Source organism: Octodon degus, unplaced genomic scaffold, assembly GCF_000260255.1.
Source record: "Octodon degus isolate 3935 unplaced genomic scaffold, OctDeg1.0 scaffold00074, whole genome shotgun sequence".
NCBI lineage: Eukaryota > Metazoa > Chordata > Mammalia > Rodentia > Octodontidae > Octodon > Octodon degus.
Window position 1 is genome coordinate 12913999 of NW_004524650.1, and position 17450 is coordinate 12931448.

Sequence of the window (17450 nt, forward strand, 5' to 3'; positions counted from 1 at the left end):
AATTATAACAATGATTGTGGATAGCATTTTTATCTAACTTAGTTGCCTACAGCATTAACTTTATTCATCATAATCAAGGAAATGCAAATTATAACAATGACATAGCACTTCATTCATTTGAATAATGATTCCTAAGAATTAAGCTAAAAATGCAGGTGTTTTTGAGCATGTATAGAAACTGGAACCTTTGTACACTGTTGTTCAGAATGCAAAACTGTATAGCTGGCCTCGAAAAAAGTATTAAGTGTCTTTTAAATGTTTTAAAGAGAAGCACCACATGATTCACCTACCCTACTGCTTTATGATTACCCAATACACTTAAAAATCAGGATTTTGAAGAACTATCTGTTTCTACTCAAAATCCTGCCCATTTTAAGAAAAAAAGCCCTTCAAATCTTTTCCTTGGATTTGCACACATCTCTTCTGCTCCCACTTTAGGGGACCAATGTGATTTCCAGTCTCAGCCAGATGACAGTGATGAGCAACTATCCTGCTGGAAGGAGCTGCATATTACTGAAAGATAATGTGGCATTTACACTTGTTGTATCTTTCTGGCAAATTGGTCCACTTACCTTTACTTTGTCTTTGTGAAAGACAAAGTGACAAGAAAATGGAGGGAATACATGGGAAGAAGAGGGAAGTGCTTCAGAAAATGGAGGGAATACATGGGAAGAAGAGAGAGGTGTAAAGGAGAGTAATACAGGTCTTAGGAAAATCAAAATAGGTTCCCTGCATGTATAAAAATACCACGTTGAACCTACTAGCCAGCAAAAGTGTTCAGAGGTAAAATCTATTCTTGATTCAGAATTTATAATCATTTAAGGAAGATGGAGGTGACTTCAAGTATGCATTGCATGTCTTTGCAGCTGTTGGTAGTTGTAGGACTTATGTACCATTGATTGAAGTGACACTTGTTCCACTAAAATCTCAAATTGCTTTATCTATACTATGGTTAGATAAGGGTGACAGGAAAACTTTTTTCATTAGGTCTTTAGAGTATGACACATTTGTGATCTGAGCTGTCCATGCTGCTCTTGAGTTCCTTTATCTCCTCATGAAGTTGTTGGCTCTCATTTTGGAATCCTTCTCTTAGTAGATTGGCTTGTTCCTAAAAAAAACACAAAGAAAATATGAGTAACTTCTGACAAAATCTTTTCAGGAGAGATTAATGTAAATGGACCAATTCACCAGGATGATATAACAATCATAAATAAGCATACACTGAATATTGGTGCATCTACTGAATATTGGTGCATCTACTGAATATTGGTGCATCTACTAAATATTGGTGTAAAAACTTCTTGAGAGGATGGAGCAGAAAGATATGAAAAAAAAATTTTATAGAATTTCTCTAACCTACCCTTACAAATAGAGAAGTAAACAAGATCAAAAATTAATAAAGAATGATCAGAGTCTATCTACATCACAGAACCAATGGGTTTACTGATAGCTGTGGAGTGTTTTATGTAGTGATAGGAGAATACACATATTCTGTGCACTTAATAGAACATTTTAAAATATAAAACATAGCTTAGACCTGAAATCATGTCTCAATTAACAAAATAATTGTAACAATGTCCTTATCTGCTACAGGACAATGGAATCAAACTAGAAAACAGCAAAAAAAAGACCACAGATTCCATACAAATACATGAACATTGTATAAAACTCACTGGAGTATTCAGTGGGCCATGGCAAATGTCAGGAACGAAATTTAAAAAGTCCCACTGAAATGATGGTGTAAATCTAACATAACAGAATCTGTGGAATACAATGAAAGCAGAGTTAAGAAAGAAGTTCATAGCTATAAGTGCCTACGCTAGAAAAATAGAGAGACTTCCCCTGCCCTTAAGCATATATCAATTGTGCTTGGCATTTGATGGATAGACTCAAGGAGTTATATCCAGATATGAAGTTATATATCCAGATAGGAAGCCAGGGGTTCTCTGGATGTCCATGTTTTCTGCTTATTTTTGACAAAACCCTTCTTTTTTTAAAGTTTACATTTATTTATTTATCTGGTACAGCATGTCATTATGCAGTTTGGAAAAGTAGTGATCCTCCTGTCTCAACCTCCCCAGTACTGGGATTGCTGGTGGGCATCACCATCCCTGGTTTTGGAGGCCTGCTCAGTGCGCCCGGGGCCTGCATGGCATACAGTACCAGGCATTAAACCCATGTCCCTGTGCTTGCCAGGTAGACACTTAGACCCATGAGGGATCTCCCCAGCCCTGAAAAAGCCCTTCTCTAGAGGAAGCATGTGTGGATAAGTCCATAGAAAGACTAGAAATGAATTCCACAATACATTTGGTGTAAAGAACAGAAAACAAGAAAGTGCTTAGGATCTTAAAGTGGAGGACAAGTAGAGAATTAAAGTTGCTTGAGTGAACTTTTATTCCATGCTAGCCAGGGTATGAGAAGAAATGAGGTCAATAGGATAAGAGGTTACCAAACAATGATGGGACATTTAGGGTAATGCACGGAGCAACATGTTCCCTGCAGAAGGACCGAATAGGAGACAAGGATGCATTAGATCTTCACTGCCTTCTTGTCACAACAAATAGGTGACATGCCCCTCATCATGTACCTCATTTCTCAGCAAGTGGAGACTGACTCTATATGTACAAGTTAGGTAAGTAGGGATTTAAACAGTTGTACATTAAGGTGGTGTGGAGGGGGCCGGGTAAAGGGCCAAAGATTGATGATGTGGTCAGAAAGACATAAAAATATCAACAAAAGGGTCTCTGGAGATTTCCCTAAACTGTTTGCATAGGAACAAAGAAGTGCAGATTGAGGGTAGAGATCTTCTAGCTGTCATGGAAATAATTTTAAGGATTCCACCCTAATCCTAGTAGGCAGGTAGTTGTTTCTCAGCAGTATTTTATTTTGCATTTTATTAGTGGCTGCTGACATCATTCATATTTCCATGTACTTATCTGACATCTATGTATTTCCTTTGGTGAAATGTCTTCGCATTATTTCATCCAACTTCTCAATAAGGGTTTTGTGGAATCCACAGAGTCTTAGGCTTCGTATTTTCTGTATGTAAGTCTTTTCTTATTTATGTGATTGGAAAATATTTTTTGTCTGTGGCATATCTTTTTTATTATCTTACAGGTGCCTTTTGAAGAGAAAAAATTGTCTATTATGATGAAATATAGGTTATTAAATTCTTCCTTATAACTCAAATGTACTTTTAAAAACACTGGCTAAATTTTATTGAGAAAACTATTTAAAGTATAGAAGTTTTGCCCCTTTCTCTGTTTCAAACTGTAGCAATCCCTCAATCTGGGTTTCAACTTTCTTTGAAATTATGCTGGGGAGACTTTTTTTTAATCATTTATGGCAGGTCCTACTTACTCTTTCAGCTGAGTGCAAGCAATGTGGATCTTAAATTCTGATAAATCAACATGATAAATGATACATATTCTTTTAGTTGGTACTTAGACATTATCTCTCATAATCTTTATTCAAGACTGTTGAAGTTCTATTGCATATACTGAAGAAATTGTACAGTTATAATCAGTAATAAATAGAATAAAGGAAAATGCAGCTTGATTATTAATCTGTGATTCCTAGTGTCACGTATGATTACAAACCCCAGAAGATTAAACTTTAGGAAGACCTTGGATATCCTAAACATGCTCTTATTGCTCATCTCTAGATTCCCCCCCCCCCCAGAGCTGCGTGTATTCTTAGGTGTGGCATTTGAAGGTTCCGCGATCACAGGGAATGACGCTGGACTCAGGCTGTGATAACTGGGTTATTACACTGATTAGGAGAGTTCTGCATGTGGATGGCAGGAAGGCCACCTAGAGGTGGAGAGCGCCAAATGATGGCCTTGGAGCCTGAGTGGAATAAACAAGGGAGAAGGAGGCTGCTGCTTGCTGCTTCCTGCTGACTGCCACGGGCTTTTCTCCTTGCGCTGCCCCTTAGACATGTCACCTTGCCTCGGAGCCAGGTGACTATAGACTAAAACTTCTACAAACTGGGAAACTGAAATAAATCTTTCTTTATTTAACTTGTAGGCATAGAGCAGTCTGACCCAGCAACAAAAAAGTAGCTAAGACACATGAATTCCTAGTTGCTTTTTGTAACATGTTAGCCAAAAAAAAAAAAAAAACCTATAAAGCAACACAAAGTATGGATTACTGGACTCTTTTAGAATATTTTGCTGAGTTAACACCCCTATAATATTCAAATGACAGAACTAAACAAAAAAGGGGATAGAGATGAATGTCCATTTTGTATCTCTGTATTCAAAGTGGTTGGGATAGACATATAGTTGCATTCTCTTAATGAATAGCGGGATTTGTTCTAATAGTGTTTGTAAATAGGATATCATGTCTGCATCTTCTATAGCAATTAACCACTAGGAAGAAAGTATGCAATGTGTTAATTATTGAAACTGTCCTACCAATTTGGTTTGAAACTGTCTTATTGCTATTTCTTTCTCAATAAAATCATGGAAAAAACCCCCACAAAATCCTACTCAACCAAATCAAATCATGAACCTGAAGGGAAATATGCAAAAAGATACCCCCATTTTTGCCTGAATGGTGGTTAACCTTGGTTTGTATGAAGACAGAGTCCAGGAATTCTCCTATATACATTTTCTTTTACATTAAACTTATTTTACCTAAAAAAGGCTAAGGTTCTCAATTCAAATCGAAGATACAAGCAGTATTTGCTTTCTTCTTAAATTTCCCTTGTAAATTTTGTATCTGCCATTTGTCAAAATCCTATGTTATAAAAAATAATCTTATGCTTTATGATCTTGTCACTTACATTCTGAAAAACATGACCATAGACTCTTCTAAGTAAATATTAAATATCTAAATCATTTTGTTGATCAAATTTCTCTAAGTAGCTTTTTCTCCCCATCACTAAGTATTAAATACTGGGCCTTTTCAATGCCCTAGATCTTTTTTAATTTTCTTTTTTGTTCATTTTGAGATGGAATCTTACTAGGTCATTGTACTGGGTTTGAATTTCCAATCCTTGGAACCTCTCAGTGTGCTGGGATTACAGGCATGTGCAATAAAGAGTTTTCAAAGGTATAAACATTTATTTCAACCACCTATCACTTTCTGTTCAATTAGGACTTGATAAACCAGCAGGACAGAAACAAAGAAAGGAAAAAAATTCTATCTAAACAGCAAAGGATCCAATCAGATATGGTTAATCAGCTACACACTCAGAAAAGAAAAGCCTGGCATTTGGCCCATGCCTGTAATCCCAGCCCTGATCAGACCAAAGGATTTCCATGAGTTTGAGATCAGGCTGAACTAAATAGTGACAGATTGTCACAACAAACAAATAAACAAGCAAAACCACCCAAAAAACTAACACATACAAACCTACAGAGAAGAAAGGAGTATGTGCAATGACAATGAAAGAAGATCTTTAATATGGAGTCACTACAATCACAGATTTAAAAAAGCTCTCTCCAAATGATGGCTTCAAAGCAGAAATACTGCCAGTAGCGGAGGAACTGACTATTTTCTGACATTGTCTCACTCTTGTGTTGGGCTCCACAGTCATTAAAGGTACTTTTGTCAGGAACAAGCACTGAACTCCTACTTATGCTGCACCTGATTTCTGGGTGGATACAAACACCTAGATGTCAGGACACCTGAGTCCCTCAAAACAGAGGAGAAAGAAAGAGCAACCAGGGCAATTTAAAAGGCGATGTTGAAATGGAGATGCAAAGTTAAAATCTGAATACTAAGCTATTTCTCTAGCTCCCTCATTACCAATTCTGGCATCAAGAAGGCTTCAGCAGAACCTGACTTCCAACTTTTATCTGGGTCCTGTGACAGCTGAAACAAACTTTATTTTGGGTTTTCTTCTATCCCTGCTATAAATTAAAGCACTTCTGTAAATTGGATGAAAGCAGGCCAGCTGTCCTGCCAACTTAACCAAATTGTGAATAAAAGCATATTCCCAGTTTTATTGGTGTTCCTATGCTCTCAATGGTAAATAGTAAAATGAATCCAGATATCTGTGGTCAGATTCGAAGCTCTGGCTGGATTCCCAATAATATGTATACATAACACAGAAATAAAATAGTACCAAATTCAGAAGAAGTATCTTGATCTCAGTTTAGGATATTTGAGCAAAGCCTCCACAACCATGCACACGAGCGACAGGTGATAGGCAAACCATCATAGTCCCAGAATATTTCATCACAGAACTCCCAAGGGAACAGAAAATGGGACCAAACAGAGAAAATATGGAGAAGCAATGTGAAGGTTGAAGAGAGTTTACTCAGAAAGATCCTTGTAGAGTTAAAGTTATAACAGATTGGACTAAAAAAATCATGTAAAAATAGACACTTCATCAACTGGGTGATCTATAGTAAGCTTTTCTGAACCCATGTTTCTTGTAGTAGGGAAGGAGTCCTTATTGCATGCAAGAGATCCAGCAGATAAAATATTTTCATGATGCCTAGCAGACAAAGCTGCCATGAAGGAAGGACATGCTCACCGATGGGGCAGCACTGCAAGGGAAGACAATGATTGGACAGGACAGCACATGGGTCAGGTAGGTCAGGCAGGTGCAGAGAAATCAATATGCACAAGGTCCTTCACAGGGATTCATGGTCTCCTTGCCCATGTTTGTGATCAGGGAGAATGGAGAGAAAAAGGAAAAACAGAAAGTTCAACATAGTGCAGCACAGTACCTGGAGTTTGAGATCCAGAGTCGCCTGGATCTCCCTGATCATCTGCGCCCTGTCCTGCTCCATCTTCATGGTCAGCTGTCTGACAAACTCCTGATGACTCTTCTCTTTCTGCTCCAGCATCTCCTGAATCTTCCTTTGCATTTCCTCCAGCATTTTCATGGCAGCCTCTGCAGATTCAGCTTTCACCCGTTGCACTGAGAGGAATGAAATATTCATGGGTTACTGTGTGACCTCGATCCTCCTTCTTCACACATTTACATGTTGTGGCTGTTGAGTGCATTATAAAAGAAGATACACTTTTCATTTCCTTGATCCAGCTTAAGTAAATGAGATTTTTCTTAAATTATTTAAATAGTTAAGAGCTTCTTAGGCCAAGTAGCCTCTTGACTCACTCCTCACCTTCAATCTCTTTTTCTCTCTCTATGAGGATCTGGTCTGTCTGTAGAATGGCATTAATCATGTCCTCCTTGGACTGCATGTATTTCTGCAGAACCTCTTCAGCCTTGCAAACCAGAGAACACAAGGTTAACAGTAGCAAGTGACAGTAAGCATTCATTTCTGTCTTTTGCTCATCACATATTCTTTTAGGAGCTGTGCCACTTGGTCCTGTGGGTCCCGAAGACTAAGATTTTCTGTTCACAACAATGGCACATGCTCAGCCTGCCCAGCAATTACTCCCATCCTGTGCCCCAAGAATCAATGTCCTTTATACAAAGCTTGTGGTGAGAAACTTGTGTTATTTGAGACTCAATGCACCAAATTTAAAACTATCAATGGTGTGGTCATGACAGGTTAAGTATGCTAAAAAATGAAACCTTCATGGAGACAACAGAGCAGAGAAGAAAGTGGAAGGAGTAAACAGCCAAGGAAATGTGGGTCAGGAAGGTAACAGACAGTGAAGAAGAAGGCAACTCCACTGTTAATTGAGTGTTCTCTCTCTGAGGAGCACCTAGGGCAGATCTAGCCTAATAGGCTTCTCGTGGGTGTCACTGACTGACAGTGTGACTGTAGTTGTAGAGTAGGGCACATCTCTGAGCCATCATGATTGGTCTCACTGATATGGACGCTCGTACAACAGCACAGGTGAATGGCTCACCTGTATCCCCTTCTTGGGTACCTCATGGTACTTTTTCTTCAGGTCTTGCACCTTCTGAAGGAAGAGCCGGTAGCCCCCTGATTTAGAGTAAATTCCTTGCTCCACTTCTTTTTCTAGGGGACTAAAAATATCCTGAAGTAAAGCTGAGCAACGATCTGAAGATGCTTTCTTATTCCGTTCATAGAACTTATCAGATTTCTTTTGTAGCTGTGTCTTTAATACAAAAATAAATAAAAATTATAGCCAGGCAGACAAAACATTTTGTAGTCAGAGTTCCTGAGAACACTTCTTTAAAAAAATGTGACCTAAACTTTGTATCAAGGCTTTTTTGTAAACTTTAACTTTACTAAAGTTTAATTTCTGAGCAGAGATTGTGAGCATTATGTTATACTTTAGTAGTAAGCTTTGAATTTTTCAGTTTAGAACAATGATTGCATGGGATAAATGGACCACAAAATGAGCCTTAATTCAATAATTTAGAATAATATTTTCTTTGCTTTTTTCTTAAATACCAAGCAGGGTAACAGTGTACACATAATTGATTAGAAGTTCTGCTTAGTAATTATATTATGAGTAATGGTATGCATTTAGTTGTAAAAGCTAATCATAAAAGAAAAATGTTTTGAAACTTTCAGTCCATAAGAATAAAATTATTTCTCCTTACTATTATGACTATCCATTGGTAGCTAATATCATTTTGAAATCTAGGAATAATTGCTTATTTCATTTCCTTGTAGTACTTTGCCTTCTCTATATTCTCTTGAGATAAAAATTACCTACTGCCAATTTCCTTTGAAACTCTTAGCCAACATCTCTGAAGGAATGTTTCATGAAGATCTGGATGGCCTCCCTCTCACAGGCCCTGTGCAGGTCCAGCAGCTCCCGCAGGGTGTCTGTGGGCAGCTGCATTTTCTGCCCCATCTGCTGGTCATAGTGCACCAAGGCCTTCTGCACTGCAGCAGAGTTCTCTATCTGGGCCACGGCCAGGACTGCGTTCTCCATGCAGGGCAGATCCCCACTGCTGATGGCAGTGACGTAGGTCTGCACGAGGCTCTCTAGACCTGCATATGGAGAGCAGATGATAGTGCTTGTTACAGGTAATGTGGAAAACAGCCTCCATTGGGTGTGATCTGAGTGTGCCAGTTACCTCCTATTTGTCTCAAAGTGTCATTGGTCTATTTACCAGTGTACTTGGTAATTCACTAGAAATACAGAGCCTCTGCTCCTTTTTAGACCTATTGTATTCGACCTTCCTCATTAGGAGACCCCTGGTGATGTGTGTGCACACTAAAGCCTGAGATTCCCGGGCATAAACTACATAGGACTAGATTAGCCTTATCCACCCACTTCAATTCTATGTATCTTTGAGACTCGAACTGTGTGTCTCATCTTATCTGTATCATCGTCTCTGTTAGCAGTACAAATTTGATCATTATTTATAGATCAAGAAGTGCTATCCCAATCAAACGCTGTTGCCCTTTTGTTTATTGAAATGAACAGCTTTATTCAAGAGCAGACTAAATGGATATTCATTAGGCACCTGAGGAATATAGCCATGAGATGTTTTAATTTTTTAATTTAAATTAATTTAACTTTAAATTTAAATAATCATATTTTCTAGTAGCTACCATATTGCAGACTGCGTGTCTGGTTTACTTACTGCATTTAAAGCAATAAGCTTTTTTCCTATAGGTTTTCCTCTCTTTTTCCACCAAGAATTGTGACTAACGTAATGTATTGTAAATGTTCAGGCCATCTAAACATTCATGCAAGAGTAGTTCACTTGCAAACCTGAAACTAAATTATTTTGTTGTTGTTGTTCCTTAGCCTCAGGAATGAGTGAAGCTAACGGGAAGGGTACTCACGAGGTCCGTTGACCTGGATGCCTCCCGGCAGAGTTTTAGTCCTGGAAGAGCTGAAGATGTAAGATCAGAATTCTGCAGCTTGTTCCACGAATTCCGGGTCCAGCTCATCCTCATGCAGTGTCTCCAGCTGGGCCAGCTTCTTTCGCTGAGCGGGTCTATCGAAGACAAAGCATTTCTTCTTCGGGAAGAACTTGCGGATGCAGAGTCGGGGGAGATTATAATTTTTAACTTTCACACCAGTACCTGCAAGAAGATGAAAAGGGGTTTTCCAACTGTAAGAATTTGTAAGTAGCTTTTGTAAAGGATCAAACAGTCCATATTTTCAGCTTTTCAGGTCAGATAGACTCTTTGCTCTGCATTCAGCTCATTGACTGTACCATGCCAGCACCTGTACACAATATGTAAATGAATAGGCTCAGTGTTTCCTAACAGTGTCTCCTCCTAGACAGGAGGTGGAGCATCATTACAGCTGGGTCATTCTTTTCCAAAACTTGGGCTACTACACTGGGGCTAGCATCCTGCTGCTACAACCCTGCTTTAATCTACTTTCTTCAAATATATTTTACTGCCCTCTATGTTCATTGGATAAATGCAGAAGCACAAATGATAAACAGCAAGATAAGTTTAAACTAAGTGTAGCAAAGCTGAAAATCCTTTCTTTGAACAGGTGAGAAACTTTTAAAATTTAATCTATTAATTCAGATATTAAGCATTAAATTCCAGGTCTACATAGATATGATAGAAAGCTCTAAGGGTAAAAAGAATGTAAAATTCAAAAGGAATTAATTGAAAATTCCTAGTATTTTAATGTCCTAGTTTACCAACTACCCTTCCATATTACCTTGCATTAGCTTCAGGGAATTCTCTAGGTAGGCATCTGGAGTGACGAACTCTCCCTCTATTTCTAAGTCCAGGGAGAAATCTCTCAGGGTCCACACAAAGTCTGGGAAGAAGCTCATGAATTCAGCTGAGTCTTGAACTTTGTTTGTGTTGGGTGAGGATTTTGCTCTGATTCGATCAGTCAGTTTAGTCACATAGCTGAGATGCTAAGGAAAACTGGAAAAACCAACAGGGTCCTTCATCCCATATTAGTTTGACAAATCCCCAATCTTTTATTTTACCTTTGTCCTTATCTAAATGTCATTTCTGTAGTAGGTACGTGAGTGCTTCCTGACTTGAATTCCTGCTTCTATCTTCTCTTACTATGTTGGCTGCACCAAGCTCTAGAACCATGGGGCTGGTTTACACCCATACTTCTCTCTTCCTGAACCACACAAAGGATACTGCAATTGGTCCATGGCCTGCTGGTTGATGATTCCTATGCTATTATACACAAAGTTGCTGCTCAGCAGAATCGCCAGGGTAAAGATCCAGGAGTCGTTCTGAATGTCACCCTGGAAGGCAGAACACATTTGTGACTCATGAATGTTTTATTCTATTTCAGTCAGAAGATTAGCAGTGACAAAAGTATCATCACTTAATTAGAAATTTGATAGTAATTACATACAAACCTAAATTCAAATAAAAATGTCTATCACAGCTGAACTTTTAATTTTTAAATTAATATAAAACTTAAACTATTTTTCCCTAGGTCCTCTTATGATTATTGGCAGATAACTGAAAATGCAGTCAAGGCTCTTAAGTTTTCTTTATATTCACTAAATTTATTATAAAAAATCATAGCACTTCTTAAGAAAGAGCACAGTGTTCTGCACACTAATCTTAACAAATGTTAGGAACATGAGGACTATTGTCACTTTCGTGCCTGTCTCACCCTCAAATATTTTCAGTGACCACACAAAGCATGGTGCTCACAATAGTTCTATGGGGGAATATCTGTAAATCACTAAGAATAAACACACAATAAAATCCACTCTGCTACTCTTTTTAAGTTTCAATGTTACTATTTGCATGACCCCTACTCCTATTTGTATGGAATTGAAATGTTACATCTGGTGAACATGAAGGATTTCAGTGCACTTCAAATGCAGAACACTGATGAAGCAGAGGAAGGTTGACCTTCTAAATAGAAGCAGATTTAAAACAGGAAAATATGGGATGGGAGAGAGTGAGCATACCTTGGTACAATAAAGCACCTGCTTGGATAAGCTTAGGCAAGCCCAGGGATCGTGTTTAATCCCTGGCACCACATGCTGTGCTGGGCCTGCCTTCAGGGTGTGCTGAACTGCCACAGAGTGCTGAGAAGGTTGTAGACAGGTTGTAATCACTATGAGCCCAAGCTGGAAAGTAGGACCCTATGACAACTAAGTACATTAAAAAAAATTGGGGGACTCCTTCTAGTTCTTCACTGTTTTCAGAAAGCTTTCTAGAATACTGCCTCATACTATATTATAGGAAAAAATACATTGCATTAGAATCCTTCAACACCTTCAGACAGCTGCACACTGTTCTGAAGCCAACCCTGTACCTTTTGTATCTGGTACAATTTTCCTGTAATAATGATGATTTGATCTTTAGATCCTTCTAAAAGCTCATTAATTTTCATAAAATTTCATGATTTATGATAGATTTCTTCAATCTGCTCCTCCTTTGCCAATAATATATCCAGCCAAATCTTTGGAAATAGTTACTTGTGTAATGGGTTCACCAAGATCTCCAGATAAGCCATGAAGCCCTACATAGTAATAATCATACCCAGGGCCACATTGGGGTTCATGCGCCATCTGCCATTCTGATGTGTTCCATGCACTTACTGTAGTTTTCCAAGTTTCATCAGTTCTGAAATAAACCTCCTCATAGTGGTCTCCAGGTCTTCCTCTTCTATCATAGGCCACTAAATCTCTAACTTTAGGTGGTGGTGGTGGTGGTGGTAGAAAGGGAGGATTCCTATTTCTTTTACCACGATGGCATGATGAGGAGAGTGCGGCAGTGGCCAGTGAGAGCTCAGGTCATAATAATCTTTTATAGAGGGAAGCATCAAAGCCCATCTTGGCCAGGCAATATTTTGTCACAACCCCTTCTCATTCTACAGACTGTCCACAGCACTCATCTAATATCATATTTAAATGACCATATTCACAAGTTTCATCATAAAAATTTGACTCAGAAGGTTGCACACATCTTTTGATGGCCAATTCAGTTATAAGGTCAAGGATACATATACAGCTACTTTTTCTTAATTCAATCAGAAGAAAGATTTGTACTAATAGTGTTTGGACAGGATATTTTGTCTGCATCTTGTACTACGAATAACCACTAAGAAAACAATATGGAATGTATTAATTATTGATTTTGTCCTACTAATCGTTTTTGATTCTGTCTCATTGTCATTTCTCAGCAAAACTAATTTAAAAATTTTCAAAAAAATGACATAAGATGAACTCTATGCACTCCACATCCCAATAAGGCTCTATCCAATAAGAACAACTCTGCCAATAGAACAAGAACAGCATTCTTAGGAAAGTTGATTGGTGCCTGTGTGTTCTCTGAAACTTCTTTAATTTTAATGTCTTTGGCCACAATAATTTCTCCTGCCGGACTTTGAAGAATTAATATCTCAACTAACAATTGAAATCAGTCCCTTAATGTGTTGGTAATTTAGTCATTCCGTAGCATCACATTGCAGTGATAGCTTAGTAGTTGCAGTGGGTGATGGCAACCTCAGACCTCTCCCAAGGTAGGATGATGTTCTTCAGAATTTCTCCAACACTTTCAGTACCTGCACTGATATTGTACACTCAGGCCACTGCTGTCTGGGACTGAAACACTCACAGTGTGGCCATATTCAGAGCCTTAACATTGTTGCCTCCTTTTCCAGTCACTGCCTCAGCATTCTTGCTCTGAAGCAGAATTTGCAACTCAACCATCTCCTTGGTGTTTCTCATTGTTTTAAGTGCTTGCTCCTCTTCCATATCTTCTGAGGACGTCTACCAAATTCATGATTGATTCAGTGCTGGGGAAGGTTTCCTCCGAATGTTTACTTTCAATTTTCTTGTATTATATGAACACATCAAGCACATACTACATATCTTTGCAGAGCAGAACTGTACTGTTCTGGGAAGGACCAATAACTGATACCCTAGAGCTGCAGTAGTCAGGGGAGGCTGCTTCCTTCACAGCCCCATGGCATAGATGCCCAGAGCCAGGCAGAAAGCAAGCACAGCTAGGCCTGAGGTCTTAAAGAAAATTTAAATTTAAAAATTTCTCTTTTTTAGTAGCAACATTTATTTGTAAGAGATGTAGAACCTCATGGAGTGGTGTTTGTAACCCCACCTGCATGCAAGGCAGAAATAGGAGAATAAGTTCAATGACAGTCTAGGAAATTTAGTGATACCCTTCCTCAACATAAATAAATAAATATGGGGCTAGTGCATTAAGCCAATGTTAGCATGCTCCACTTTATATTCCCTGGGACTTCTTAAATAAATAAATAAATAAATAAATAAATAAATAAATGTGTGTTTATAGCACTTGTAGTTCTTTTATACCAATTGTTACCTGCCATACTGTTATCTATCTTACTAGATGTTTAAAACAATTCTTGGAGATTTATGTGAAGATACTACACATTTGCCATATCAGAAAGCTGAAGCTAAAAATAGACAAACTATTTCTAAGTGTACCAAGCTAGGATTCGATTTCTAGTGGAAATAAAAAGTCACGAGGCTTCCACACCCAACTCCTTAAAGTCTGTAGTAGGATGAGACTCATCACACTGAGTGTATGTGTGCTTTCTTTTTCCATCCAGGATCACATGCTTTGCTTATAGATTGCAGTTGGTACTTTAACATCGTATTTACCATGCTGCTTTTCTGCTAGGATTCTGGCGTATGAATGTGTTTCTGATTTTGGCTGCTAACCTGAGACTCTGTAATATAGTAAACAAATGAAAAGGTATATTATGCTTAAAAACATTATTTCACATAAGAAAAAAACTACTTATTATAGCGAATATTCCCCGATAAGGAGAGATTCCCAAAACGGAACCATCCATCCTTACTTTCTCAACATCTCCCAGGCCCTCGGTGTCCAGCAGGACTAGCGTACGCTTCGGGTCCTCGGGGTGAGGCACGCACCACATCCAGATTCCCTTGGTGTGAGACTGCACTGTGGAGCCCAGAGAGAAGCCTGCCAAACACAGGAAATTTTGACATATGTGACACAGTTGAAACATAAAGACACTACACTAAGTGAAAAAAGACACAGGAGGAAAGTATTTCTGATCCCATATACATAGTAGAATGTGTGTAGAATAGTCAAGTTCATAGAGGCAGAACCTAGAATGGCGGTGGGGGATGCTCACAGGGAGGTGGTGTCTAATGGATGCAGCTTTCCTCTTTGGGAGGAGGAGGCTGATCTGGAAAGGGATGGAAATGGTGACTGCACAAATATGTGAATAAACTTAGTGCCAGAACCTGATTGCATAAGAATGTTTCAAAGGGCAAATTGTATATTGTGTAAGTTTTAACCCATACAAGAGGGCTGGTGAGATAAGTCAGGAGACTAAACGCCTGCTTAGGCAAGCTCAGGAACAGGGCTCCATCCCCCGCACCACATGCCACACAGTGTGCACTGAGCCGGCCACTGACTTGGTGTATGGTGGTCCACACCTGTAATCCTAGCACTGGGGAGGCTGAAAACAGGAGTATCACCATGAGTGCAAGTTGTATAGTGAGACTATATGCCAAATACATAGTAATAACAATGATGATGATGATGATGATAATAATAATCACTTTAAAATAATTTTTAAAAAAGAAAAAATGTAATGTAAGTGAAATATTTTTTAACCTCAAACGACAGTTTAAACTGGCTCTTACTTTATGAGCATCTTCACAAGAATGCTAGAGTTCACTGTCATGTAAATTCATTATTCATACTGCTGCCTTTCTTTGTTTAGAAAAGGACTAGTTCATGCTTTCCAAGGGGAAGCTAAGGCATAGTAAGGTAAGCCTGTGAGCTCACTGTCATGCCTTAGATCAAATGTCCACCTGAAAGTGGCAGATTAGGGCACAGTATCCCTCCCAGGCCCTTCTCCCCTCCCCACCCCCATGCAGGATGCTGGCAGTGGGGGTGGTCAGGACTCCGCAGAGCCCTGCTGGCAGCACTCACCCTTTTTCTTCCCAGCCAGCTTGTTCATCAGGTAGGATTTGCCTGTGCGGTACATGCCCACAATAGCCACGACCACGACGGGCTGGGAGATGGCCGACAGGATCCCCAGAGCTTCCTGGTTCACCATCAGCTGTCCTCTCACATTCTCAATGAGGCACACAGGGCCTGGCATGTAGGTCTCAGAGGCCATGTCCTGTGGGTAATCCTCTGGTCTGCAAGGGCAAGTATGGAAAGAGGTGGAATCTGCATTGTTAGTGCCGAGGAATTGTTTCTTTTTCTTTCTTTTTTTTTTTTACAGAATCGCAAGGATTTTTACATTTTAATAATGACAGATTTAAACTCAAAAATCAAGTAAAGCTGTGTATTTGTCTGGGCACAAGTAAACATTTATAATATTTTGTTGTTAAGTTCTTAATATAAAGAACTGATCTTTGACTTTTTTAATTTTAAAGAGAATAAAAAATATTAGACACGTTATATTTATTTTATTTATTTATTTTTTATGTTAGGGAAGGGTCTACATGGTGTTCATTTTCTCACTACTATATCAGACTTGCAGTGGTCTGCCTATTTACAGTCTTCTAAGAGTTGGGATTATAGGCGCGTGCCACCCCACCCAGTCTCCTTTGCCATTTTAGCATGCCCTGGGGGCGGGACAGGCACGGTGGGCCCAGTGATCAAACCCCTGACTCCTCAGCCTGCCTGAAGGTGCTTTACTCCTCTGAGCTATTTGGCTGGCCTAGAAACAATACAGAATTTTTAAAAACAAGGTGATAGGAATTCAATAATGGCTGTTATGTTGTGTATGTTGTCTTCAAAGTATTTGTTGAGATTACCTGATACAAGCGTGTAAAATTGATCAAAAATTAAGAATGAAGTAGTACATTTATCTTAAATGTATTACTTTTTAGTTTTCTCTCTTCCCTCATCCCAGTTGTTCTTTCTTTTTGAGCAGTTGTTTTTCCCTTTCACAATATCTATTGCACCTTTCAGATTTTATCTACTCTTTTAGGTTCTTATCCTGGGGAGGCAAAATGATGTTTACATGTGTGATTCTGATTTATTTCACTTCGAAGTATGGTCTCTAGTTGCATTCATTTACCTATAAGAGTCTTGAGCTTCTTTCTTTTTAGCTGAGTAGTACTCCATTGTATGAAAATACCCCAGTTTCTATCCATTCCCCAGTTAATGGGCATTTGGGTGTTTTCCAAGATTTAGTTATGACAAATTGTGCTGCTATTCCCATGGGTGCACATATATTGTTGGGGATATTTTAAGGAAAAATTCCTTCTCCACATACCAAAGACTAAAACTGGACCTGTGTCTATCAGCATACGCTAAAGTCAAAATGAATAAAAGATCTGAACATTAGAATAGAAATACTAAATCTACTGAAAGAGCAAGTACACAGAAAACTTGAAGACACAGGGGTAGGCAGAAAGTTTAGAAACAAAAATCAAACTGCACTGAAAATGTTTAAAATAATTAAGAACTAGGCTCTCATAGTATTAAAATGGTTTTTTTTTTTCACATACAAAAAACTGACCAACAGAATAAAAACAGTCCACGTATTAGGAAAGAATTTAGACAACTGTCCTTCAGACAATGGACTTCTATGTAGAACATATAAAGAATTTAAAAAAAGGGCCGGGGAGATGGCTCAGTGGAATAAGTTCTTCCCTGGCAAGTGCAAGGGCCTGAGTTCAATCCCCAGTTCCGCAAAAAAAAAAAA

The 17450-nt window shown here is 38.7% G+C and overlaps 1 protein-coding gene across 1 annotated transcript in view; it reads right to left on the reverse strand.

Moving 5' to 3' along the window:
• Nucleotides 1–698: 698 nt before the first annotated feature.
• LOC101567779 (guanylate-binding protein 1-like) overlaps nt 699–17450 on the reverse strand; it is a 19747-nt gene continuing 2995 nt past the window's right edge. The window contains 10 exon segments of the mRNA XM_023720331.1: nt 699–1108; nt 6686–6879; nt 7085–7187; nt 7782–7994; nt 8562–8842; nt 9647–9889; nt 10488–10684; nt 10931–11040; nt 14607–14734; nt 15719–15930. Of these exon segments, the coding sequence (XP_023576099.1) occupies nt 992–1108; nt 6686–6879; nt 7085–7187; nt 7782–7994; nt 8562–8842; nt 9647–9889; nt 10488–10684; nt 10931–11040; nt 14607–14734; nt 15719–15908 (1776 nt within the window). The 5' untranslated portion in view covers nt 15909–15930 and the 3' untranslated portion in view covers nt 699–991.